Here is a 26998-nt window from a genome sequence, read left to right as displayed (position 1 = left end):
CTGTACCTAACGCACGTTATGTACTTAAGAAATAACGTGGCTTTACTCTTCCGTCTTTTAAAGTCATTTTGAAAATAAAATAGTTTATAGCACTAAAGAGTCACAGTGCAATCAATGGTTTAATTAAACAACTACATTATATATATATAATATTTAAAGAACATAAATATTCAGTAAATTCACTACAACATGAAAATAAAAGCTTCACATTCTCCCACGCTTTTTAAAGAACTGGGGACAAAGTGACAGACAGCTCCTAGACAGACTGCTCAGCTTCACAAACACACACCTCTCTTGCTTAAGGGACTGGACATTACCTTAGCTATCACAATGGGAAGGTATGCTGCAACTAATCTAGAAGTTTCCCCATAAATTTTAAAGCATTTATAATCACCGCTCCCCCACCCCCCGGATTATATTTAGTGGACATGCACTACTAGTCTATACAACGCAACATTTCACCAGAAAGTCATGAATAACGTATTTCCTTAAAAACTGCCCCCCTCTGCGTTCTGGGGCCCGAAAACTTCCGTTTCACGTCACAAAAACCCAAGTCTTTCCAGTAAGAGAAAATAATGACGTTACTCAAAGAAGCCTGTGCAGTTTTCACATCGGGATAAAGCTGATCTGAAACAGGACTGGGAATGAACACGTATTTACAAGTGCTAGGCTTGAAAGACCCAAGCAATGGAAGGGCACGCACTTCCCAAGGGAATCCCCAAGCATCTGAATACTTCCGTACCACATGCCAAAACCAGTCTAACTACGGGCAAGACAAAGAAGGAGCGATACCGTATGGCTTGAAGTATGTAACTTCTCACCTATCAGCAACATTTTCTGCTTCTAGCTTCAGGTGCAAACGGGTGAAGGCTTCATCAGCAAGTCTTACAGCAAAGGGAATCTCACGGTAACATCACTTCCCTCAAGACAGAATGCTAACAGGTAAAGCAACCCCCATGGAGTGACAGCAAGGTCCAGAGCGAGGGAAGAGGAGTTTAACAGGCAAATGAACAGTAGCTACTGGACTTCACACAACAGCCTACTGCCAAGTTTTAAAACTTGAACCTAAATTTAAGACACTAACCGGTAAACTTTGTCAAGTACTAAAATTGTCTTCCAAAGTGCTAAGCCACATTTGTTAAAGCTATGGCAAAGAAAAAAAAAAATTTAAAAAAAAAAAAAATCTTTGAGCAGCTTATGGTTGAAGTCCTCCCTACTCAAACTGAAGCCCGGATAAGCTCACAGCTGGGGTGGCACGGATTCTATAAAGCAAAGCATTTTGATGTTGCATTATGTCCGTGTGCTGGAATTTCGGGGACTTGCTTTAAAAAAAAAAAGTTTTCAAGACAGTTCTTTGCAGAAAGTTCTGATACATTCACAATAAAAATCTCTTATTATAGGGAATAGAGTAGGGCTGTAAAACTTCCAGAACATTTTGTTCAATTAAGCTTGTGAGGACAAGATAACGCCGCAACAGGGGCCAGACGGGAAGCTGCAGTATGCATCAAGATTGGCATGTTCTACACGGGGAAGAGTTACGGGTTTGGGTTGTTTGGGAGGTTTTTGACTGAAATACTCGTTAAAAAGCAAACCAATCTCACGAATCACCTTGCACTGAAACCTAGTAAACAGCAAGGTTTTAAAGTGTCGGTTTTCTCCCTACAGCTCTATTTGTTCACAAGAAAGGGACTAATAAATCTTTTCTGGGGAATCGGATGACCTCTAGCTGCAAGACTATCAGAAATCAATTCTCTACCGATCTTTTATATGGATAACCATTAGCAAATTACAACATTTAACACATTCCTTGGCATATGTTACTATTGAATAGACTTACTTAGCCATCCAATGCTCAATACTTCACAGAGGCTACTATAACTGTGTCAAATGTATTAGAAATCCAGATTTACCTGGACAAAATTAAGACATTCCAAACCGGAACACTCGTTCAGTTATCATGCATTAGGAACAAAAAAGCATGTCAAACACTGGAATGCACTGGAGAAGGTCATTTAGTCTCCTAGGGAAAAACCAAAAACCCAAAACAAAGACTAAATTAAATACAACCCAGAATACTGTCTAATCATATTAATAAGTATACTGAGAGAGCCTGAAGGCATCACATGTATTGTCCGTGAAGATAATGGTGGTGCCTTCTCTTAATATTAAAGAAGTCATAGCTATAAAAAGAGTTAGTCCCACTCAGTTTTCCAGCACAGCTTATTTATGTTCCTTTGTTGGCGCATAGTACAGTTCCATGGGTTTGTTCACTTTCCAGTACTTCTCACTGACCAGTTCCAAGGAAAATGAGCCATTTAATACCTAGAAGAGAACACCAAAACAGAAATGAAATCTGATGGCTTGCACAGGTAGTACTGTTAGCAACAGACAACTACTTAAATCAGAGGAATGTGCCGACTTAAGTCACAGATAATGTGGAACAAGATATTAGCTAACCACTCAGCGTCAAAAAGCAACAACGCAAGCTATTCTGAACTCCCGCTGATCTCACCAAAACTGCACCAAAAAACACTTTTGCAAAATGAATAGTTGTAAATAAAGCGAACTTGAGTTTTTCTCTTTCCTCTCTCTGCAAACAGAGGGAGTAGTAGATGTGTACTTACACCAGAAGCATCTCGGCTTTTGTCTAAGGGACAATCTCTAGTCGTGTTTGAAAGCTGTTTGAAATAGAGTCTTGCTGCAAAGCATCCGCCTATCTCTTAACCAGAAGACTTACTCAGATAAATGCCAAAGTGTAAGACCGGGCTCAGAGTTTAATCTAATAGCGATACTGCCTTGCTGTTGTATCTGTACATTCTGAAGTCAGCAGCCGCGAGGAGGATTCTTCCCTAAGTGTGCTCACAGCTGTTTCATAGTGGAATATTGGAAGCCTACACAGAACTAGAGAAACGCCACCTTACAATAGATGCTTCCTGGTGCTAGAGCTATCTGCTCTTGAAACAAGATTCTCAGACAGAGTAATATTTCTCCTCTTCAATTTTAACAGTAAAATAATGGCATAAGTCAGCCAGTAGTTGCTGGCATCACTGGATTTTTCCCAGGTAATTTATATGCCTCCTCTTCCACTAACCAAGCTTTTGCTGTATACATTTTCCTACAAAGAAGTTGACCTGCTTCTAAATAAACAACCTGGTGCCAGAGTTTTATCCCTAAGCTGACTCAGGAAAAGTCCAGCTGAGTGGATTTTAATCACATCTGTATCAAAGATGTATCGATGCTCAGTTTCACTCTTAGACAGAAATTCTACTTACAGTGAACTGCCCGTTGGCGGTAGCAATGTAAATGGTATACTGCTTCTCACTGGCCGTGTCAAGGTTCATCTGGTTTGATTCTCCTTTGCTACGAAGCTCCTCCAAAGCCAATCTCACAGCTAGGTACTTGGACAAGTGATCAACAGTGGCGTTGCCTGAGGTCTTGATGTATCTGTGACAACCACCACAAAGAGAATCAAAGATGTTTGAGTTGCAGGTATGGGAAAAAGACATCTGAAACACCCCTGAATATTAAGCATCAAGTGTGAAAAGGCTTTTAAAGACGGTTCACAAACAAGAATATTAATTGCTCTCACCCAAGACACGTAAGCAGCTTACCAAGTTACCTTGTTCCGAAGTGCCCTTACATCTTTTTGACACTTCTCCCACAGGCCCTCCTGCTCTTTGTAGAGAGAAGACAGCACTGCCCTGTCATCTGCTCAAAATGCAGAACCTAACAACAGGTTGTCAAGGGGTTTTGGGAACTACTCACGACTGCTGAAATCTTCTGAGCACAGATACGGTCTGAAGTGCCTGGACAGAAAGCCGCAAGGTGCGAGAGCGATACTCGCGACACTCTGCACCTCGTTAAAGTTACTCTTCCTTACTGTCTCACTACCTGTTCTCACTTTAATTCTTCACGCAAGAATTAAAGGCTGACAGAAAAGCTGCAGAGCTTTCTCTGCTTTCTCCCCCAGAAGCTTAGCTTTCTCTTTGCCTTTCAGAACAATCCCCAGAACTCCCTTGCAATTCCAAACCAAAAAGAAAAGCTGGCTGAAACTTATAATATATTTATAGGCACTACAGAGGGATGTCTCATCAGGAGAGAAAGCCAGGAAGAGATCTGAGGAAACTCCACGAGACTGCTCATTGCTGTGATCCAAAATTTGCAGTCTGTGCTTGGACTGGATCATGAAAAAAATGCCAGGAAAAGCTTCGAGCCTACAAATCCTGCTGACACAAAGTTGCTCCGAAAACTGCTGACACTTATGCAAGGTTTTTTTATTCCCAAAGAATCTTATAATAAGTAGAAAGAGGCTGATATCATACCTAGTACCTACTGAACACTGCAATGCTAGAAACCCATAACAACATCTTTATTTGTGTTCAAAGGCTTAAAACAGATTGTTACTGCATTCTTGACAGTAGTTGAGCAGTACCATCTACCTGACTTGGAATGAAAGAGGGAAAGAGTGCATATGGTTAAACAGGATGTGGTATGACCGAAGTAAACTGATTTTAAGAAGCTCCAAGGAATGATAGAAAAGAAAAGCAACAGAAAATAACAGCAGAATACATGAAGAGGAATAGAAGACATTTACCTCGTCTGTGCACTGTCATCGTTCTCCATGAGGGTCGGATGAGGCCTGAAGACTAATTCGATTTCACTAGCACCATCCATCACGGGGTCTATTGCCACAGTTGTGTTGTTATTGTCCAGTTCTAGCCCAGAATCATCCGATGTTTTGGTCCTCTTATTGCTAGGCCCCGCTTCCTGATTGCTGTGTGTTGAGGCATTGCTACAGTGTGAACTGTCACCGTTATCTTCGGCTCCACTACCGTTCTCAATCTGTTGTTTCTTGCCCCTCTGTAGCCTGATCAGAAATAGGTAGAAATAAATGCTAATCCACTTCAGAATTCAGCCAATGTACAGGCCCACAAGGCTTGTACAACTCCTCCCTCCCCCAGTCTCCGTCATGCCAGTTAGACAGAGGCACACACAAGCACTAAACGTTTCAGAGATATTTAAACGATATAAAACATTTTCAGAGATATCTAAAAGCACCTTTTAGACATGTTTTAAGATAATTTTTAACTTCATACAGTTATTTTTATTTTTCAGGCAATTTCAGACCATTATTTTAATCTAAATATGAATCCACATGTGATTAAAAATACAAATCACACCATGCTTCACCACAACGTAAAGTTTGAGGCCTCTTTCCCAGCTGGCTCTTTTAGGTTTAAATGCACACCCCGAATTTCAATACTCAATACCATATATTCCAGTCTTGTGAATTAAGTCGCAATTAAAACCTAAGTTCTAGCATTATGTGCATTTATTTGCATGTAATAGTAACATGTTGGTACAGGATTCATTGTATTACAGTTTATTATTTAAGACATGATAACCATAATTTGTTAAAGCTAAGCTGAAATCTGCTGTCTACATCAGGCTGCCACAGAAGTTGCAGGGAGTGACACAAAGGTTTCTATCAGTAGACAAAAGGTTAGGAATTATTTTGCCAAAGGTTAAAAATGATTTTGGCAGACTTCAGAGGAGAGAAGAGGAATCTGAGGCTATTCAGGGAGTGAGGACAGACGGTGTATTTTTAGTGTTAAGGCAAACAAGGTTACACATGGACAAATTACGTGGATTACGTACCTGTTCATAGCCTGAATCTTTAATCCTTCCTCAATGCTGTGACTTAAAGCTTGCTGGTTATTGTGCTTGCTGATTCTTGCTAGCACTCTCTCCTGATGAGCTTCATATTCATCTCGGCTTGGATAAATTTTACTGATGAGAGCATCAAAATTGGGATCTGGTCTCAGTGATCTTTTTGAAACTAGCTTTTTACGACACGTGGGACATTCTTTGTTGCTGGACATGAACAAGAAGGGAGAAAACAATACTAACTCTCCAGCAATAACAAAAGTCTGCCCTAATGCTGCAATTCTTAGTCAAAGTGCTCACCAAGACTCAGTATTTATAGTAATTCTGGAATGGGGCTTTTATCTTTTGACAGATCAGGTAGTTCCAGATATTTAAACAAAAACCCCAAACATCTCTCTCCCTCCTTCATTTTTTTTTCCAAGTATGTTTGAACAAACTGTATTTAGACTGGAGAGTTCGAAAGTTCCACTCTGCAAAACGGTTCTTCCCCTAACGCTCTGAATGGATTTTCACCTAGAAAAAATGCATGTCTAGTGGGAGTTAAATTAAGGCATAGTCTTCCTAGCACTCGCAGGACAAAACAGAGGTTAAGGAACCTATTCTATAGTTCAAGCACTAATTACTGGGAAAACCAAAACAGTCTTGTCCTTCCTACCTTTCTGTTCTTATTTAACTAAAATGTCAAGTTCACATATTTTTTTTTCCTGTAAGAGGAAGAGGCCTCAATAGCTGAAACCCTGGCGTCTTTACTCCTGATGGTTTTCTTGTTTTCCTCTAACGTATTTTTGCTAATTACTCATCAGAATTTACACACACACAGCAAATTAAGTGTGCCCTCTGAACACAGGTAATTGCCACTATCAGAAATAGATACTCACATTATTGACTTAATTGCTGTTGGTTACCTCAGAATTCTATCGCTTTTAGGAAAATACAAACTTGTAACTTGAAGAATACAAGAAAAATTATTTGTAGTTTAGCACAGGTTATTGGAAGCAGGACTACTGCTGAAAGGCCACACAATTTGCAATTTATTATTAGGAAAAGGAAGAATAACAGAAATTAGACTCATTTTTCTAAATAACATAGTGTATTTGTGTTTTGCTGTTACTGGATTTAAAAAAAAAAAAGAAAAAAAAAGAAGAGAAAAAAAGAGGTTTTCAACTCCTTGCAAGAAACAAAGTTATAGGATGATTTTTCGTATGAGGAAAAAAACCAGATCTGGTCTGCCACAGGTGGCTGAACACGCAGGAATGAAACATGAAAGGTGTGCTACACATTCAGAAACTTGCACTGCGCAGGCACGTAACTGTTCCACATCAACACCCAGGACTTAAAGGATTTCCTTGATCACATTTTCATCTTAAGTGAAATCCCTTTTCCCTGTAATAATATTTACATACCCACTCCTGAGGGCTGTAATGATACAGTCAGCACAGAAGCGATGCAAACATTCTTTTGTCGTCATGGTGTTTTTTAACATATCCAAACAGATGGGACACATCAGTTCACTGTGCAGGCTCCTGGGTGACACCACTATTTCCAAGCCATCAGTGATTGCTTCCTAGCATAGAATAAAGTAAAAGTTCTTTAATGGAATTTAGTAACTTCCTCACAGAGATTGCATGTTTTACTATTCTTTTAAAGAGAAACACAGTAAAAAGACAAAACAAGACACATACTCAACCACGTCAAACACACACACACATACTGCTAAAGGAAGGAAAAAAGAAATAAAGATCAAACATTGGTTTATTCTTCTAATATTGTAAGATAGGTTTTGTTTTGGGATAATTTTTTTAACATATACTGTCATTTAAAATAGGCAGTTAACACTGCTAAAGGAAAAAGAAAATCTTAAAACATCAAGCTTCAAGTTCTAAAATGTATAAAAAAAAGCCTTGCCGTAAAGGCCAGCTCTTTAACATGCATTACCTGAGGCGTTCTTTGCAATTCATACAAACTGAGCTCCCATGTTTTGCTTAAAGGTTGCGTCCCGTTTGTCTGCACGGCTTGAGACATGGCTGGGAAGAAAAAGAGAAACAAGTTGCATGCTCACGTACAAGGAGCCAGCTCCCTCTCCCGAGCAGGCTTCTCTGGCGTCCCCGGCTCCGTACAGACACAGCGCGCTCTGTGCCAACAAAGCAGAAGTACAGGGGGAACGCTTGTTCATCCAAGTGCCAGGCTCCACTGTGTCACGCACGGATAATCCCACGCACTGCACCACTCCAGAAAGATTGAGGGAGTCAGTCAGCCATGAACACTTTGCAAAAATCAATTAAGGTTGTTAAACAAAAAGTGACACAGAACTGAAGGCCATAAAACTTTGGCCGTGTGGTGCGAAAGCTGCAAATGCCACCTGATGCGGCAAACATTCATAAAACATCCCCTTGCAAACGTGCATACGGGTCAAGTAGGGTCTACTGCCTAGCTGAGTGGAAGGTCAAAATTATACACGCACACAGAAAACCAGCTAAACGTGTTCACTGGAAGCACGCTATAATGCCTTTCATTTCCTCCTCAAAATACATCGCTAGGGGTTTCCGATCAGAAGTTTAGAGAATACTGAAAGATCAAGTAAAACCTAGTCAGTGGGTAATTTCAATCAAGAGGTCCGGTGTTCCTGTGCAATCCCACCGGGCTTCGGTGGATGTGCACCTGATTTGCAATGACACTGGGGGAGGCGGGAAGTCAGAAGTTTTTAAGTTTCAGAAACCCAAATCATACACGCATTATCAGGGTTTTGCTCATTTTTTGTATCAGTAGTGGCAGACAGGCGTTCCTGGAAAACGGACAGGGCTAGAAATAACTGCACCACTGATACACTCCACAACCACTGCTGCAGAATTTGCTTACAGGCAAAGGCACACATCACCTTTTCATTAAAAAAAAAAAACAAACAAACAAAAAAAACAAACACCAAAAAAAAGGACCATGCAGAGAAACTGTAATGCTTTCCCACCAAAATTTGGGGATTATTTTATGAGATGAGGCAAAACCACTACACATGGTCACTGCAGAGGCATGTGAAAGAAAGTCAGGTCAAAACGACAGAAGAAAATTATGCTTCTGAACAGAAAATATTTTCACACTGGGGGAGAAGGGGCAATCCTCCCCATCTCTCCAAAAATGCCTGCCTTGAAGCAGGAAAATTTATCCCAGGTGTGTGGTATGTTCAAAAAAATACATGTAAGCATGTAAGAGACAAGATTGCAGTTGCAGACATTTCTACTAGGTGGAAAACGCAGAAGTGCTTTCTTCCTTTCATTTATAACTTTTTTTAAAATTTAGGTTTGTATTTCCAGACCCTTCAAATCAGCAGCCAAATGCAGATTCTATTGGCCTCTACCAGGTACATTATAATCCAGTTTCCAACTCATCAAGTTCTATTTGAAAAGGGTCAACCTCTCTGGAGAACAAGGTTACTTTATAAGCCTTAATTAATTGTTGAGGGAAAAGCGAGAGAAGCAGTGCAGCGAAGATTATTTTATCTACTTTTATTCAGGCACAGAAATGAGAGTTTTCCCACCTTATGAAAAAAGGAGCGGGGGGGAAGCCTGACATGAAGTAGCCATGTCCACTATTATGTCTAATAAGTTACAAGGGTCCGAAGAGGCATCAAAAGAAATAATTAGGAGATGACAGACCATCAACTCCAATTTTTACTATATAAATATTCTGCTCTAAAAATACAGTTTACTTGTCATAAGAGACATGTTCCTCTGTGTGGATCAGAAAAGTAAGATGTCCAGTTAGGACCTCGCCTCCCCATTAGAAGTGACAAGGCACCGCGACCCAGCTGCAGACTGTCAGCTCCCAGTCTGGCCAAACACTGGACTGTCCTGTCAGGATTCTGGGAATTTTATTTAAATTATTCAGAGATATTCATTTAATGGAGCAATGTTAGAAGGAAATAGTATTTCTCTGTGTTCTAATTTCCACTATTATTTAAGGTAATTCCAGGCGTACAGGAAGTCAAGTCCTTCAGGGTACGGATTTTTGTTAGCGTTGTTGCCAGTCAGTTGTTCTAACAGAGACCCAACATTATTATTCTGTGTTTGCACTGGATACTACTCTTGAGTGCCTTTAAAGCTGACACATTTAATTAACTATCATTTCAACTACTGAGAGAAATTCGTGAAGCTGCTAATCATTCACACCCTTCCAAAATCTGCGGAAGCATACATCTCTTACAGCAGCAGATTAAGACACCTAAGTCCCAGTAAATCCAACCTCTCTTTACAGAAAAGCTGCTCCCAACATTACGCAGCTCCATCACAGTAAAAAGCTCATCTAAGCGGCCCCACAGTAAAGAGATCATTGCATGCACAAGTTAATATCTTGCCTAAACTCGCCTGCTTACACTTGCTAACGCAGAACGGCAGCTCTCCGGGTGCCAGTCTGTCAGCAGACCTATCAATCCAGAGAACAAGTGTATTAACGCTATCATTTATACCGCAGCCTTGCCTACAAGCCCGAGGCTACACTGCAGAAGACACGGTACAAGTGTCATGATAAATAATTGACCAGCTTTGTTCTAAAAGCTTCTCATCTGAGATGCTGAGTGCTTCATTCTCACCCTAAAGTCTGCAGTGATAGCACTTTCAAATTTTAAGAGGAAAAACACTGGCCTTAAAGCTAGCTGAAAGTTGGAGAGATCCACACAGTCCACTTTATCACTAGTAAACACCTCCTCTGCCTCTGGTGTGTTCAAAGTCGAAATCTGAGGAACGGTGGAAACATGGTCAATTCAAACATGCTGAAAAGCCCCCTGCCCAGAAAGAAAAAAAAAAAAAATCAACAACAACAAAAAATAAAATCACATTACACTGCATGGAGTTTTTCATCTGCTTGATGATCAATAAGTAAGCCTCCTTAGCTCCTGTTCCCCTATAGTTTCCAGATCTGTATTGGGCCTGAAAAATGCATGTGAATGAGGCTTGACTTCTCTTCCTTATGACATTTTTGGGATATCGGATTGGATTATGTTTCTTCACACTGCTGAAATCTAATACAGCAACATCAACAGCTGTTCCAGTATCAAAGATCAAACTCCACAATCAGGAGAGGCATTTTGACCTAAAATTGCACTGACCATGCAATAGCCACCAAGTATCAACTAGCAGTCTCAAAATCATAACCAGTAAACCATCTCTTTAGACTTTCTCATCAATGACTGATCTTCTCCATTCGCTTGGGGAACGGAGGTAGGAAAAAACTCTGCGGTTAGCTGACTCTCAGGTCAAGCTTTACAACCAAGCAGGAGGAGACTGCACTGGCGCCTCGCGCTCAAATTTAACAGCGAATAGTTAGGCAACTGTACTGACATCTGTTTTAAGTAAGCAAGTACTTAAAGTACTCTTTAGAGGCAGTCATTTTCAAAGCGCATCCCAAATAGCACTGCTTAGTTCATTTTCAGGTGTCATTTAATCTGTTGGTCTCCAGTAGAAAAAACCCTAATGGGCAAGACACGACTGGACTGGACTCCACCATTCTCTCTGTTCTTGTGCTGGCTGTGGAGCTGAATTGCTGTGGACAGACCATCTCCAGCTCTCCTTGCCTGGCACGAGGGTGAATCCAACAGAAGGGCTTTTTCTAGCTGTTCTGATAGTGCCAAGACATTCACAGCCTGCAACAATAATACAGAGATTACTTCTTAGTTCAGTTTTCTTTTAAGACTGTCCACCATTACTAGATTTCAAGCAGGCATCTGCTAAAAGAAATCCTGAATGGTGCAGGCCAGACTAGCTGATCCTGTCTAAAGCTACAAAATTAGGAAAAGTCTTTCATGAGCCAAAGAAAGATTTTTTTTTCTGTGGTTGACACTTTGTTCACAGTTAAAAATATAAAGTGGAAAGTTTATAGACGGAAGGAACAACTGTCTTTTCATTAACTACTACTGGCAAGGGGAGAGAAGATACAGAATAAATATAAAACCTCACATTTATTCTTCAGTCTTGAAATTTATTCCACTGAAATCTCACATTCTTAAGTTGGATCTTCACTGACATAGTTCACTATTCCTCCGCATCCCTTTCAGCTTTTTTTTTTTTTAAAGTCTTACATAAATATTTCTCATGCTCATTTTTCCGACTCAAAATACGAAGCAGATTTCATCACACCAATATCTATTAAAGTTTTTAGCTATTCAACATTTCAGATCTTTTCCACTTTATAAACGAAGACGACGAGACCTCTTCTTCACAGGTCGCAGGTTTTAGCATTGGGAACAATACGAAGTCAGATAGCCCCTGTGAGCCGTTTTTCACCATTAAGTTTTTGAAACAACTTCTAACACAACACGACTTTATACTTTTTATCATTTTTTAGCTTTATGACTTGTCTATACCCTCTGGATATAAGAGAAAAGCAAGCCGTCACACGACCACAGGGTGATATGAAGGGGAGAAGCCACATTCCTGTAGGGAGATCAAACATCTTTTTCTTGGAGCCACTAACAAGTACTAGTTGTTGTGATTTATGCTATAGCCAGAGGGCCACTCTTGTCAGTCATTAAAAAAAAAAAAACCCTAACCAATATTATAAGGACACCTGCAACCCTTCAGACGGACTCAAGTCTTCAAGCACAGTAAAACTCTTAAGCACAAACTTGGTAATTACAGAATATGCACATCTGTCACTATCAAAGCAAGAGCTGACTAATATAACCAAAAGAACGCATTACAAACCTGAGAACCAGAAATGCTATGAATCTCTTCAGGTTTTTAAAAAAGGGAAACAAGCTAACATTTAGTATTTAGTCATAAAACTTGCCTAGTTGCTTCGTGTCTTTTATAGAAGAAAACTGGAAGATGAAAGAGGGGGATTGCTAAAGATTATCAGAATGTGTCAATTTTGATTTCTTTGTACCCAGGTTGTTTCCCAGTTCTCCACATTGCCAGGACATTAAAAACAAAAGAAAGCATAACCTGAATTATTCTCCGAAACACTTTGCAGTGCCCGTTTTGGCCCAGGCAAAGACTAAAGAGCAACTGCATGCATGGTTGTGTCAGCACACCTTGAGATCAGAGAAAGGGCGGCATGGTACCAAGCAGCTGGAAGAGATGACCCACAAACGCAGCGCAGGTGTGGCCATAACCGTTCCAGCTGCTATTTAACTCAAAACAGTGTACTGATCTCTGACACTTTCATGAAAAAACTTTTGAGAAAAAAAAAGAACGCAAAAAATAATACAGACATTTTTACACAGTATTAAATCCTTAGAAATGAACTGATTTTTGTTCCAAGTTTTAAAAGGTAAATATTTAGACTTAAAACAGTAAGAGAGTTAGACCTCTATTTGGTATGCCAAGTTCAACAGCAGCTTCAACCATTCCGATTTTTTTTCCTCCAAAGGATTAGTTCTTTTAAAAACAGGTATCACAGTGCAGTTACTTTGGAAGCTTAACAGGATTAGAGTTTTACGTTTTACTCTCTGTGATACTGTTAACTAGTATTAGGGACAAATTGCATGTTTTGACAAAATATTCAATTCAATCATTCATTTCGATTTATTCAATTAAAGCATTCTGAAATTTAAGTTTTTTCTGCTTTTACTTTCTGGTTAAGAGCTTGATTTGAAAAAAAAAAAATTTCTGGAAAGTCATTATTTGAAGGAATTAATCTTCACTGCAGTTCACTGGCAGCTCAGATTGCTTTACATTCAGTTGTAATCCAGGACAACTAGTACTAGATTACAATTTATTACTTTTAGTATTCACTCTTTTCTGAAGTTTTTTTTCATCTCTGGACCTCAAAATCCCTGGGAGACAGCTGAATCAGGTTCTGGCCTGGAGCTCATTTTGTTCCCAGCTCTGAAATTAACTGCTCGATGATCCTGAACAAGTATGTCACTGCATTTGTCTGTGCCCCCCTTCCTCTTCTCCTTGTTTACTCATATGTCACCATTCTTCAAACTGTCTCTCGCTACGTTTATATTGCACTCACTATAATTATATAGTGATCTCAAAAGGGGATAAACTCAAGAGAGGAACGTCTTACGAAAGTGTTTTTAGTTCATTCAGCTATCAGTCCTTGTCCTCCCGATATCAAGTTCAATGTCACAACGTCCCTTACAGGGAAGGTTTTCGCTTCTTTGTATTTGCAAATTGAATTCAATATTATGTCAGCCATGCGTGCAGTCATCTTCTCTTGACACAATCAGTCGTGATCTATGCTAACAACAAACTCAAGCTCATTGAATCACGTTCAGAGTTGCAATCAAAGCACAGTTGCCTCTGTAGTGCAGCTCACCTCCAACGTGCAAGGTTCAAACTGTCAGTCTTGCAGACATCTAAAAGATAAGATATGATTTGGTATCCATCATAATCTCTTACAGTCATGAAAACCCCATTTAAAATCCTTAGAAGTTGTGCTGTGGACTCATACCATGAACCAGACATAAAGCAACAATTACATAAGCTACCAATAACGAAATGAGAAAGTACGTGCCATGACAAAAGGCATATGGACAGACAGAATAAACTGTTAAGCATCGAGCAGTAAAATTCATAGGGGAAATGAATTCTATACTGAAAGCATAAAGCCACAGCAAAAGGATCACTAATAAAAGGTCACTTCAGAGAGGCTGTGGGATGTCCACTCTTGGAGACAGTCACACTCGACTGGATGCGGTCGTGAACAACCTGATCTAATCAGCCCTGCTTTTACCAGGAGGTTGTATTGGATGATCTCTGGAGGTCTCTTCCAACCCAAATTATTCTAATTATGGGGTTATCTCACTATCAGAGACATTTATACTTAGTTTGCACTTGTATAGAAAGTGACACAGCCAAGAAAAGCCAACGGCAACTAATACTCATCAGCCAATAAAGCATTGCCATAATAAAAAGCTGAAGAAACCTAACAAGACCTTCTCCTACTCCACACCTGCATACACGCACCTTTTACCTATGTGGCTGAATATGATTATCTGAAGATCCTCTTACCCATAAAAGAAACATCAGAAGGCTTTTTTGGGACTACTAGCTTTATACAAAGGAGAATCCATTTGTTTGAACTGTGTGAAAACAGCAACAAGGGAATTGGGCCTTCAGATACCTAGTATGTTATAAAAAATACCCGGCAAGTCTGCTTAAGATGGGAGTTTCCTCCGTAAACACATGATATAACCATATATTTAAGAAAAAGAACACTTTCCTTAAATACTTTCTGAGAACTTGTGGAATCAGCAGTAAAATTTGCAACTAGGTATTTTTGTCTAAACTGGAAAATTAACAAATAAGCCCCAAAACACCATACAAATGTTTTCTGAGAATATAGTTTCTCTCTCCTATATGTATATTTAAATTGGCCAACAGCAAGCAAAAATGCCTTGGGTTTTGGCCATCTACTGAAAAGCAGGCCTCTTGAGAGCTGAAGGTATCTGCCCAAATTTAACATTTGTAGCTGTTAGAATAGAGCTGTAAATGCTGACGGATTAGTAGTCAATCTGCAAATTCATGAGGATCAGATATAGATTACAAAGCGAATGTTATCAAGTGAATAGTTTCAGCTACTATCACATAACACCTAGAATTACATTCATGGGCTAATTTCAAAATTATTACCAAACACTTTATCAGTTAATGCTCTATAGTAATGTAAGTGAGCTGCTTTGTAAATGCCTACTATGTTTAAAAATGAGTGGTTAGCAACGCTTACACAAAGCCAGTGTTTAAAATACTTCTGTACACATTAACTAAAAGTCTATCATCTGCAAAGCACAATCAAACCCAATTAAAAGACTATTAAAATTGCCAAATTAATACAAACTATGAAGCTGAAACTTTAAATAGCAATTACACACTCCAGAAGTCAAATCTGATAACAAATAATGAGTACCATGCTTTCCGCCCTTAAGATGCATCAGCTTGCAAACATACATGTCCTTGCACTCTATTTGTGGGGTAGAAACACTGAATTAGGAAAAAAATGAGGGAGGAGAGACTACAGCTTGTTTTTTATATATATAGCTACAGCTCGTTACATGCTCCATGAAAGAGATGAAACCAGCACACCAGCAACTCCAGGGGCAACAGTGCTGCTGGGAAATAAGAAAACAATCAGATTCTTGTAGGGCATCATCCTTGGATCTTGAACTGGGCTTTGGTAGTGCATGTTCAAAACCATCCGCACCATTACAACCCTAACCACCACCTTCACTCCCCAAAAAATCCTCACAAATGCCAGCACAGTCCTCCCCCAGTTCCTTCCCAAACACCCCAGGGAAAGGCACTGTTACCCCTACATCCCCCTGCAATCACCCAAAGCCTCCAGAGCACTGCAGGAAGCCCCCGCTCTTCCACCTCTCTCCAAACCTACTGCAAGAGCAAAGATCATGTCAGCCCGGAGAGAAACCCCCATGTATCTCCACTGCAGATGCAAATGCTGCCCTTTTACACTCTTCCCCAGACAACTGAATAATGGTACAAAGACCACATTTATGATTTCTTGAAGGCTGACATTATAACCCATACCTTCAGAAAGCTATTAGCCACAAGGCACTCACATTAAGAGTTAAGTATCCTCTCTCCTTTCTTCCCGGATCCATTTTTAAGGAGTTCTGTATTGCATTCTTAAAAAGCAAACCTGGAAACCTGTTTCTGAGCTGAACAAAATAAACAGAAACTAAGTCTGAATAAAAATGTATGAAAATAAAGAACGGCTGGGACTATCCTGAGGCCACACATTACCATAAATAATAATGTATATTAATGCAAGCAATCTGACTGTGGTGCACGTTACGGTCAATGTTTAATGTGATGAAACAACTTAAAGCAGGTCTACCCTTTCACTACTTCAAGTCACTCCAGTTTCAGTTACACTTGAAGGATAGCGTGATGGACACCGAATAAGACATAGACACAAGGTGATAACCATCCTGACAATTCCATTTTAACAATGTCTGCATCTGGTTCCTTGCCATCCTCTCTTCCTACTTTATTTACAAAAGTAAATTAAGAGATTAACATTCAAATGTTTTGGTCACTTATATCAATATAGCCCCACCATGGCTAAGACAACAATTTAACTATAATAAAACCAGAGAACTAACATTAAAATGAAACACAAATTTCTCTTTCAGATGGGTACATCCAACTCCCACTGAACATTAGATAAATGAAGAAGTTACTAATACAATAATTATTTGTACATACATGAGTGCCAGATGTTCCCCACACTCAAAGTTGTGCCAAGTTCTACATTTAAAATATAAATCCAGCCTGTTCTGCATGAAAAAATAACATATTCTCCTTTTCTTTTAGTATTGTGTCACCAGAAGGCATATAAGAAGTTATAAGTATGCATTTCTACAGGTTGCTTGAAAGCATATCATCTTTAAGACAGTTTGTCAGATTCTCTCATTTGCCACTTAAAATTGAGTCTCGATTTCTCAAAACATGAAGCTCATTGAAATCCGTTGTAAAGGCACCCTAGAGAGATTCACTCTTTTTCCTCTTATCCCATTACTTTCAATAACAAAGCTTTTCATCTAGAAGAGACTCGACTACATGAGAAGTTATTTTATGACCCTCAACACTGGAAGTGCATAAAGATTAGGGAAGCTGCATTTATTCCCAAAGCAAGTATTGTAAAGCTCTCCATTTTCAGATGGTCAAACTGAAAAATCCAAAGTTTGTCAGCCTATAAAGAGCAATTAGCAAAGAGGGACAACCTCACTTCTGCCCTAGCGTGCTAGCAGCCAGGAGAAGGAGAAAAAAAACAAAAGAGGAGAAAAAAAAAAAAAAGTTATATAATTAATTCAAGACCACAGACTCAAAAATGTCCCAAAGCAGCCAATAAAATTGAGGAATGCAGAGAAACCTGAGGCACCGGTGCAGTTTAACAGCCTCAATAGTCGATAACACTACAGACGTTTTCCCAACATCATTGTCCCTCTCAATCACACTAGTTCCGAGTTTTTAGTTTTCCTGATAATTAGTCCCAAACTCCCATTTTCCCACAACCTGCCCTGTAAACTTAATAGGCGTTTCTCTTCGACGTAAAAAAAATCCTTCCTTGAAAACCAAGTAACACCACCTAATGCTGTGATTATGAATGTCCAGTAGGCTACCGGACAGATGACCTCTGACAGAGGGGAAAAAAATAATACCGGCATTTCTGAAACACACCAGCTTGCTAGCACATGGTCTTTTCCAGTTTCTTCGCTGTATTTATGCTCCTAAGGAAGAAAGTGTTATTGCCTGGTGCCGTAAGACGTGGGATCTTCCAGTTAATTGCCATTCACAATTTACTGGACCTGAAATGAATTGATCCATGGGGTATGGCAGCATTTCCAATCTGGCCGTCAAGCTGTTCATCCTGGCCTTTAGAAACATTTGTGCTATGACCTCATACAAACCATCTGCTGTACACATGTACACCTATGGAAGCATTCAATGAATCTAACGCTAACAGAAGTGACCAAAGAGAAATAAACCTCCCGTTTTAGATGTCAAGAGCATTAAGGAAAAAAAAGTATCAAATTAAACTTTTGATCATACTCAAGGCTGTTTTACCACACTGTTAAGAAGAGTCACGTACTTTTGGACACAACAGAAGTATGTGATTTTTAAGTTGGTGCTTCCCTGTATATTTATAGCAGTAAAATAAAATAACGTTGTCCTGGTTTTGGCTGGGATGGAGTTGATTTTCTTCCTATTAACTGGTATAGTGCTGTGTTTTGGATGTAGTGTGAGAATAATGTTGACGACACACTGAGGTTTTGGTTGTTGCTAGGTATTGTTTACGCTAGTCAAGGACTTTTCATCTTCCCATGCCCTGCCAGATGTGCAGGGGGCTGGGAGGGAGCGTGGCCAGGACGGCTGGCCCAGCTGGCCAATAGGCTATTCCATACCATATGACGTCATGCTCAGCATATAAGGCTGGGTGAAGAAGAAGGAGGGGGGGTGTTCGGAGTGATGGCGTTTGTCTTCCCAAGTCACCGTTACACGTGATGGAGCCCTGCTTTCCTGGCGATGGCTGAAGACCCGCCTGCCGATGGGAAGTCGTGAATGAATTCCTTGTTTTGCTTTGCTTGCGTGCGCGGCTTTTGCTTTCCCTATTAAACTGTCTTTATCTCAACCCACGAGTTTTTCTCACTTTTACCCTTCTGATTCTCTCCCCCATCCCACCCGGCGGGGGGGGGGGGGGGCGTGAGTGAGCGGCTGCGTGGTGCTCAGTGGGCGGCTGGGGTTAAACCACGACAAACGTATAGCACTGTATGCCCATCTACGTTGCTCTTATGTAGATGATGCTCAAATTCCAGTTTATTCTAATGGTTTCTATATTCCCTGCTACGGGCATCAGTGGCCTTTTCATACTGCCTCCTGGATCACTTCATTATTGTCGATAACCTCAGTCCTTAGTGTTCAACTTCTTATTTACAGTTCTGTATCATACCCTCCCGGACATCTCCTGAGCTACAAAAACTGGAATACACAAAATTATCACAACATTTGCAAAGAGCTCTCTCTGTATCATGCTACTTGCCTCCAAGTAGTCCAAAATTCACTCATCTTCCTCTAGCTATCATACCTACAAATGCTCAAACTCATCGCATTTCAAAATCAGGCTATTCTTAAACTAAAAAGCTTAGATTTTTTTTATCTTGGAGGGATGAAGTAAAAAAATTTTCTGTTTTTGATACAGACGGGGAAAAAAAAAAAAGGCAAACACTGCCCGCTGTTTTAATGCAACAGGTAGCAAGATTATTTCTTGATGTGGGCCAATAGATCAGGCAAGCACTTGACCTCAAATGTGCCAAAGACCTTCACCAATAATTCGTATAAAAAGGAAAACAGCCATTACCAAGCCATAATTTAGCCCTGCGAAGTAACAATATTAAGGAGAACTCTGTGGGCGAGTGACTAGAATTGCGATTTTCTCTGTTATTTGTTAAATTTTATGCAAAGTTTCTCATATTATGAAGCATGCTACTGTATACTGCATGTATGATTACCCAGGCGAGTTTCAAAAATGAAGTTCTTAAGCTCTTAGAGTTAAATGAACCTTAGAGTTCAGAATCAACAACCAACTGTGAAGGCAAAAATGCCTTTCTAAAATCCTGCCTTTCTAAAATCACTGCATTTCAGTGCCGTATCAGATCAGAGTAGGAAGGATAAAGGACTGAAAATTTTGGGGAGCAAACAAAAGTAAACCTTCAAACTCCAGAAAAGTTGAATCTGTCACAGCAATTAAATACAAACAGGCCAGGAATGATACACATTGCCTCAGGATATTTTTAACCAGACTTACTTTTTTTTTCCTTGTTTAAATTCATTGTCTAGTAGCACATTTATAGTGTGCAGTAAAAGACCACATTTACATGGATGTGACTTTATAAAAATACCACGTACCCTTCTATTGTGCAGTGCACCCCCTGCTACAGAATTATGCTTCCAAACCAGTGCTTTTGTGTTTACAGCACTTTCTTAGCCTCACAGCACTACTGGCACATTTTTTGAGGCTAACCAACTTCTTGGTTGTCTCTCTGAAATAACAGCTGCCGAAAGCGAGAACTGACCCCTCCAATCAATAAGGCTAAGTTAGATGATTTTAATACCCCTGTCCTTAGCCTTTTAGTTTGTCATACGTTTTAATAGAAATCCTATGAACATACTTGCACTACAATTCAAATGATCCTTGCCATCTCCACAAATGCTGTTACTAGTTCAGCAGCAAAGGTTAGGTCTCTAGAAAACTAGTCTTCTACTTTCAGTTTTTAAATCGGGAACGTGGAGAAACGCAGTCCTTGACTGATGACTGTGCTGGTAGAAATCACTTCCATAGCTACAGTTACACCAGGGGAAAAAAAAAACGCAGCTGTTTTTTACCCAACAGCTCAACCCACTTTTGGTGCTGATAATGAAACACACTGATTCAATTTCACCTTCAGAACTTTGCAGTTTTAGTACAAGACTGTGCTCACCCAGATAAAAAAATAACTCTGCCAGAGGTATGCGTAGTCAAGGCTTCCAGGTTCCTTCCCAACATTTGTGGTGGTGTCAGGCACCGCCAACATCAAAACCTGCACTCTGTTCAATTGCAAACATGAGGATACCTTTAATAGGATCTTAATAAACAGGAGCTACAGAACTGATATATTATTTCCAAAGTTAATTTGTTAGAGTACTCTTCAGGGCTGTACCTCCTGCTCTCTCCACTGTGCTGGGGTGGCTGGTCCAGCCTTCAGATGCCGCTCCTGAGCCCACAGCAGAACAGCTCACTCGCCATCCAGTTGCCAAGACGGTGTAAAACCGAAGGTACGTTGAAATTACCACGCTAGACCCTGGACTGCAATGCTTTAGGAGCCAGCACAGATCTGCTTCCACTTTCACTGGGAAACCAATGTGGGTTAGGTATTTTTCACTCCATCAGCAGAAAACATGAAAGCCTGCGCATCAGCTCCTTGGACCACTGCTTTGGCTGCTTTGTTACAGTACTACAGGATCCAAGATGCTGCTAAGCAAATTTTAAGAAATGTCGTAGAAGCTCAAGCCAAACATACCATAAATCGGGTGTACTGCTCTCCCCAGGCGACTGGGATCACATCAAGTGAGCCACTTTGCTATCCTTCTCTTCAGCATACAACATACCTACTATCCGTCACATTTATTAATATAAATGGCAGTAAGCAGTAGTATTCTAATGAGCTTGTATTGTGGGAGAAATTCTGAGAATATCAAATCAAGAAATATGCTTGGTTTCTTTTCAGTTTTTCCAGAGCTAAGTCAGCCACAAAAATTTCTCACCCGCTTACCAGTTATCATCGTGAAGCTAGCCACAACCAATAGTGATATAATTTTCTTAATAAGAACAAAAGACAGCCTGGTTATTAATAAACAGAAATAAACTCCCCCACAACACTTGAGAGACAAAAAGAAAGACTCAAGTCATCTTATGTATGATTGATTTAATAGCTACAATAAATATATAGAAACAAAATTCTTAATTTGGCAACCAGGCAGCTTTCATCTAAAGCTGGGTGACAGCTAAGAACAATTTGTGTTTTAAGGACTCTCTCTCAAACGAAACTGTACATTTTGTAAACAGTACTGCAGGAGCAATACTTACACAGTTTAAACCCAGTAATCATCCAAAATAGTTTAATTTCATCCCTGAGTGATAAAGAGTAAAGAATGGATTAGGTTTTTAATTAGTTAGCAGAATACTACTGCTAACTCCCAGCTGTTTGCAAGACAGCTCCACGATCCAGAAGTGGGGGGAAGGCAGACAGGGATAATTCCTAAAATATTTCTCCACTGCAACAAGTCTAAACAGCTCCCTAATACTGAACGCTGCTCATTCCTCAGAAAATTAAGAATTTAAGGTCAGCTTCAAAGGCCAGTTATTTTCACCAACAAGCAGAACCAAGTTTAGGCTCAATGATATCCCTTCTCCAATCTCTTTTCTCTCTGCATCATTATTAAACTGCTGATCTATTCAGTAAAAATAGGTAAAGGGTATTTAAGCAAGAAAAAAAAAAAAGTGGAAGGAATCCCTTTACTCTGATACTTCTTTCATGCACGTTTGCTGAACTGATGCTTCAGTAACAGTAGATCCAGTGCTCCTTTTAAGAAAAATACAACTGAGCAGTTGCAGACTTATGTCTCATTTTTGAAGCTCCCTTTTCCCCATGCCTTTCCCCCTGCCCCCATTGCATTCTTTTTGTTAAGCAAGGGAAAGAGAAACGTTTAAAGAAAGCTTAAGTTCACGTATCCAAACATCTATTTCACATATAAGACTGATGGCTTTCCATAGGTGTCAACCACATTTCTATTTCATGATAACACAGCCCTGAAAATGCCAGAATTCTGCTCTAATCACCCAAGATGCCCAGCCTAGTCTTTATACTCAACATACTACCATGCATCATTCTTAAAACACAAAGTCTTATTGATAAAAGGAACCGCATGCAATTTATTACACTGGTGCTTGCATATTACTAAAACTCTTAAGACATGACAGGCAGTGCTTTTCTTGGCAACTGCAGCAGGGCTGGTGCTTCAACGCTTTGATGCCAAAGATCAAAATTTTAGCCACCTAAGAAGTTCAGTTGCTCCAATGCAAAAACTGCTTCCCACCATCATTATGAAGCTGAATGCAGAAAATAATAAAGCATTTATTAAACACTGTAAATAACAATTCACAGGGTCAACAAAGATGTTCTAAACTTACTTAAGCATCATCACTGAAGCGCACCTTAACAGAGCCAGATCCAGCCACAAAGCTTGCTACCCGACAGCGCGGCTCATGCTAACACCTGTCCAGTGAAAATTCCTCCCATCTCCAAACAACTGACAAAGCTAATCCTTCAAACAAGTATATCTTTTAATGCAAAATATACTGCTTATCGATATCCGCTACTTTCAAAGTGAGCACCTCTGTCTTAGCTGACAAGTTGAATGCCAGCTCCGAGCTTGTCATGATGTATAAAAATGTCAAATTATCTCATTACAAAAGTTTTTCATGAAAACACAGATGAATACAAATGAGAGTACCTCTGCAGGGAACTCCTATGACAAATCGAGTCTTTGTCACTGAATGAATGACACATTTGATTAAAGAATTTTCCCCAAAGCAAAAATAATTTCACACACACACCAGTCACGTTTTTTCAAATGCAAGCAATTTCCTTTAATCCTTAAAAGCCTGCGTGCAATGTATAGTTATTACAGAGAGCTATAACCACTTCCAAACAGTACTGGATTACGATTTATCATACTGGAAATCAGCTTTCTCCACTAGATGTCCTCTGGATTTCTATGGAATTAGGCACTTGATCCAATTATTTGTCTGAAAAACAAACAGCTTAACAAAAATCCCAAGAAAAAGAACATTGCTCCGAGCGTTCGTTTCATATACACGCTATGCCATGGGGTGGGTCCAAGAAAGGCAAACAGTTTTGAAGAGCCAGCTGCCACAGAGTATGAAAGTTGGCAAGAAACAGGTGCTAAATTCCTATCGGAAGCAGTGAGAGGGAGTGTGAAGGGAGGAGACACTTCTACAGCTCCCGACACAACGTCTTTCCCCACCTGATGCCCTGTTGGAAACGATGACATTTTCACAAGAGCAGGCAGGTCGTTCCCAGTACCAGTTTATCAGCCTTGCAAGTACTGTTCAGCATGGTGATGTGCACAGGCTTTACGAGAAACAAAAGACTGGGAATGCAGAGCAATAAATCATATTGAATATTGTATTTTAAGCAGGGGCAATTTATTAAAACAACAATAACGGCTCGTGACTCTGTTAATCAGCTCTCCCTTCCCAAGTAAGGCATTTGGCAATGCCTCGCTCTCTGGGTTGGTGTTACGGTATGCAGTTGTGAGACGGAGCTGCGTATGGTACCTCTCCCTGCAGCTTCCAGAGTGTGCGTGTGCACATACATACACACACACACACACATATATATATATACCCCCGCACCTCCGGGCTTGGCGGCCACACGCCGGCCCTCCCGGGAATGGCTCAAGGCTTGCCGTGCTCCCCACGGCCCTGCAGCAACGCCGAAGGGGCCAGCCTGGGGGGAAGTAGAAGGGGTCCGGGCACGTCTCACGGCCCCCGGCAGCCCCCCCGCAGCGTGCGGGGCCGGCAAGCGGGGGGGCCAGCAGCCCCGGCCCGGCGGGGGCTGCCTGTCAGCGGGCTCAGGGCGAGCGGAGCCGCCTGACGCCGGGGCGGGCAGCGCACCCACCTGCGCGGCGACTGCCCAGCCGGGGCCGGGGGAGCCCGACCGCGTCTGCTCCCCGGACAGCCCCCCAAGCATGGAGGGGAGCCCACTGCGGGACACCCCCCCCGCCATAACAACCACCTCAGGGAGGTGCAGCCCCTCCTCCGCTCCCGGCACCAGACACCCCTCCAGGGCACCTCGCCGCAGCCGGCGGCTCCGCGCCCTCCCCTGCCCCACTAGGGGGAGAGACCCGCCGGTAGCGGCCGCCCCGGCCCCGGCCCCCGCCTGCCACCCTGCGCTCACCGCCCGCCGGGCTCCCGCCTCAGGCCACCGCGCCGCTCGCTCCCGTCACCCGCTCTCGCCGGCGGAGAAGCCGCAGCCCTAGCAGCACAATATGGCGAGCGGCAGCCTCCGCAATGGAGCTCGGGAAATACAGGGGAGTTACATATTCATGGCCGGGGCTGGGCAGGGGGAGCGCGGATGGGGCTGCCGAGACCGGGCCGCCCAGCGCCCTCCTCCTCTCCCCCCCTTCCCTCCCCGCCGGGGCGCGGCGGCGGCTGGGGGCCACTCGCCCCTTTCCCCGCCTTCCCCACACCTCAGCTGCGGCCGCCCGGCCCCCGGCTCCCCGCCGCCTGTCAGCGCCAGCGCCGGGCTCCCACTCCCCTTCCCCCGCCGCTGGTCTTCAGGGGCTCCCCACCGCCGCCCTCCCTTACCTCAGCCCGCGGCCCTCGCTCTCCCGCGCCACGGCCCCTCTCCATTAACGGCCCACACCGGCGCTAAGCCCTCAAGCGAGCCGCCGCCCCTTGCCCCAAGCCGGCGCCGCGGCCCTGGAGCGGCGCCAGCCGCCGGCGGTGTCGCCTGGCGGGAGGGGGCCGGGGCCGGGGGCGGCCGCGCTCCTTGAGGTAAAGCCGCGGTGGGCGATCGGTGCGGTCTCGTGTTTTCCACTCAAGGCCACCGAGGAGGGGACGTGGGCCGCGGGGCTGAGCCTCCCGCAGCCCCGGTGCCTGCCCGGGAGCTGGCGGGTCGGCCTGAGGCGGTGCGGGTACCTCCGTGACGGGCGAGGCGGGCGGGATGGCGGCGGCGGTGTCGTGGCTGAAGTCCAGACTGACCCCGAGCTGGCGTCTCCTCACCAGGTGAAGCGATGGAGTGAGGTTATTAAATTGTCTTTGGGCAAGAGCGGGTCCGCCAGCCTCAGGACCCCGTGGGCCAAACGCATGGCCTCCGGCTGGCCTTTGCTGGGCTTTTCTCCCTGAACGTGCCCTCTAAACTCCACGGCTCTTGGCCGGTCTTGCTCTCGACCACCTTTCTGAAGAGAGGAACGTGCCTGCCATTTGTCAGTGGGGAGGTGAAGCTGGACCCCCGGGCAGGAGTGAACCGCGAGGCCGGGGCAGCGTGGCACCAAGCCCAACGTCACGGCACGCTGCCATCTTCACGCTCCTCAAACAAGGGTCAGAAACTGGAGCAAGACCCGGTGCTTGTATTTAAGACACAAAAACGCATGTTAGATGTTTTCAAGCGTCTTGAGTCCACTCTGCGGTCGTAACATGGAATAAGCATTTGTCTTCCGCTGTCTGCGTTTTAATATTTGTTAAATTAAGATAGTTTTTATGAGCTTTGGGTCTTTGGCAGTGCCTTTATTGGTGTTGTCATTAACTGTTTTATAGCAAAAGCAAAGCAGTACGCTTAGCGTAATTAAATCTGGTGCGAGTAAAAAGTGAACAGAGATCACCTTGTGAGACGTAAATTTGAATTAATACTTCAGTCTTTAATGATGCAGCAACATCATTTGAGATAATTCAATATGGAGTATTTAAAGCAATTCAGTATGGAGTATTTTAGGTTTTCCTAGAGTTTTACTGTTAATATTCTCATAATTGGAATATTAACGAAGTCCTAGTTTGGACTTTTTCCCTCTTTGCAAAACTTCACGTATTCTTAAGAAATTCGAGGCTGTGTCAGGTTATTCCTGGTCATTCTAAGTAACTATTTTTATGTAGTAGCTTTCACTCCCCCACAGTCCTTGTGACCTACACCGCAACCTATATAATTAAATCCTCACAAGAGCTTGATAAGGTAGTCAGCAATAACATCTCTGTTTTCTAAGTGTGATCAAATGTCTCGGCTAAATCTCAGAGGGAGTCAACTGGGGACAGGATTTAACAGTCCTTTTTTTGTTCCTGATTAAGTTTTTTTAAAGAATTATTTTTCTTAAGCGGGTTGTGTTGAGCTCTTTAAATGTGAAAGTTCAAAGCTGGTACAGAACAGCAAAAGAGATTCTGATAAGTTCCTCTCTTTAGAACGAAACTGGTCAGAATTAATGACAGAAATTTTCCTGATGTTTCAGCTGTTCATCAGAGGAAAGGAAGACGTCGTCTGTCAAGCTATTGCTGTACCAGAAAGTGTCCATTGGTGAAAATTGCTTCACTTGTTAATTGTCTGCAGTACTGTGGTGAGTGAAGTCGTTTCTATGTTAATGTACCACTGTTAGTAAAGTTTTTTCGAGGTGCAAAAACCTAAATGAATATTAGGTCATCGAACGTTGCAAAAATAAGATTTGCAGAATCAAAGCACACAATTGTAAGGAAGGCAGATCTCCGAAGGCAGATCTCCAAAGGCAGATGGAGTGCAAGGTGAGTTGGAGGCATCTGTTAAAATGCAAAA

At 42.0% G+C, this 26998-nt stretch overlaps 1 protein-coding gene across 2 annotated transcripts; it reads right to left on the bottom strand.

The window, feature by feature from the left end:
* Window positions 1-100: 100 nt before the first annotated feature.
* On the bottom strand, window positions 101-25164 carry RNF2 (ring finger protein 2). Of its 2 annotated transcripts, none has more exons than XM_075156972.1 (7): window positions 25051-25164; window positions 7603-7691; window positions 7071-7231; window positions 5659-5874; window positions 4595-4867; window positions 3273-3444; window positions 101-2322 (listed from the first exon to the last, which is right to left on the bottom strand). In XM_075156972.1, exons 2-7 carry the CDS (start codon window positions 7687-7689, stop codon window positions 2221-2223), a joined length of 1011 nt encoding a protein of 336 aa, XP_075013073.1. In that variant the 5' UTR covers window positions 7690-7691; window positions 25051-25164; the 3' UTR covers window positions 101-2220. The 2 variants fall into 2 exon arrangements, with proteins under 2 accessions (XP_075013073.1, XP_075013071.1); XM_075156970.1 differs by lacking the exon at window positions 25051-25164 and adding an exon at window positions 24641-24876.
* Between the last annotated feature and the right edge of the window lie 1834 nt (window positions 25165-26998).

Source organism: Calonectris borealis, chromosome 8, assembly GCF_964195595.1.
Source record: "Calonectris borealis chromosome 8, bCalBor7.hap1.2, whole genome shotgun sequence".
Taxonomy (NCBI): domain Eukaryota; kingdom Metazoa; phylum Chordata; class Aves; order Procellariiformes; family Procellariidae; genus Calonectris; species Calonectris borealis.
This window is presented reverse-complemented; position numbering and strand designations above follow the sequence as displayed.

Bases quoted from the DNA above. Each gene is read 5' to 3' on its own strand.
- RNF2 (XM_075156972.1), bottom strand. From the start codon at position 7,689: ATGTCTCAAGCCGTGCAGACAAACGGGACGCAACCTTTAAGCAAAACA. The intron at 7,232-7,602 runs GTAATGCATGTT...ATTCTATGCTAG, and splicing joins AATTGCAAAGAACGCCTCAG to GAAGCAATCACTGATGGCTT. The intron at 4,868-5,658 runs GTACGTAATCCA...ATTTCTGATCAG, and splicing joins AAGATTCAGGCTATGAACAG to GCTACAGAGGGGCAAGAAAC.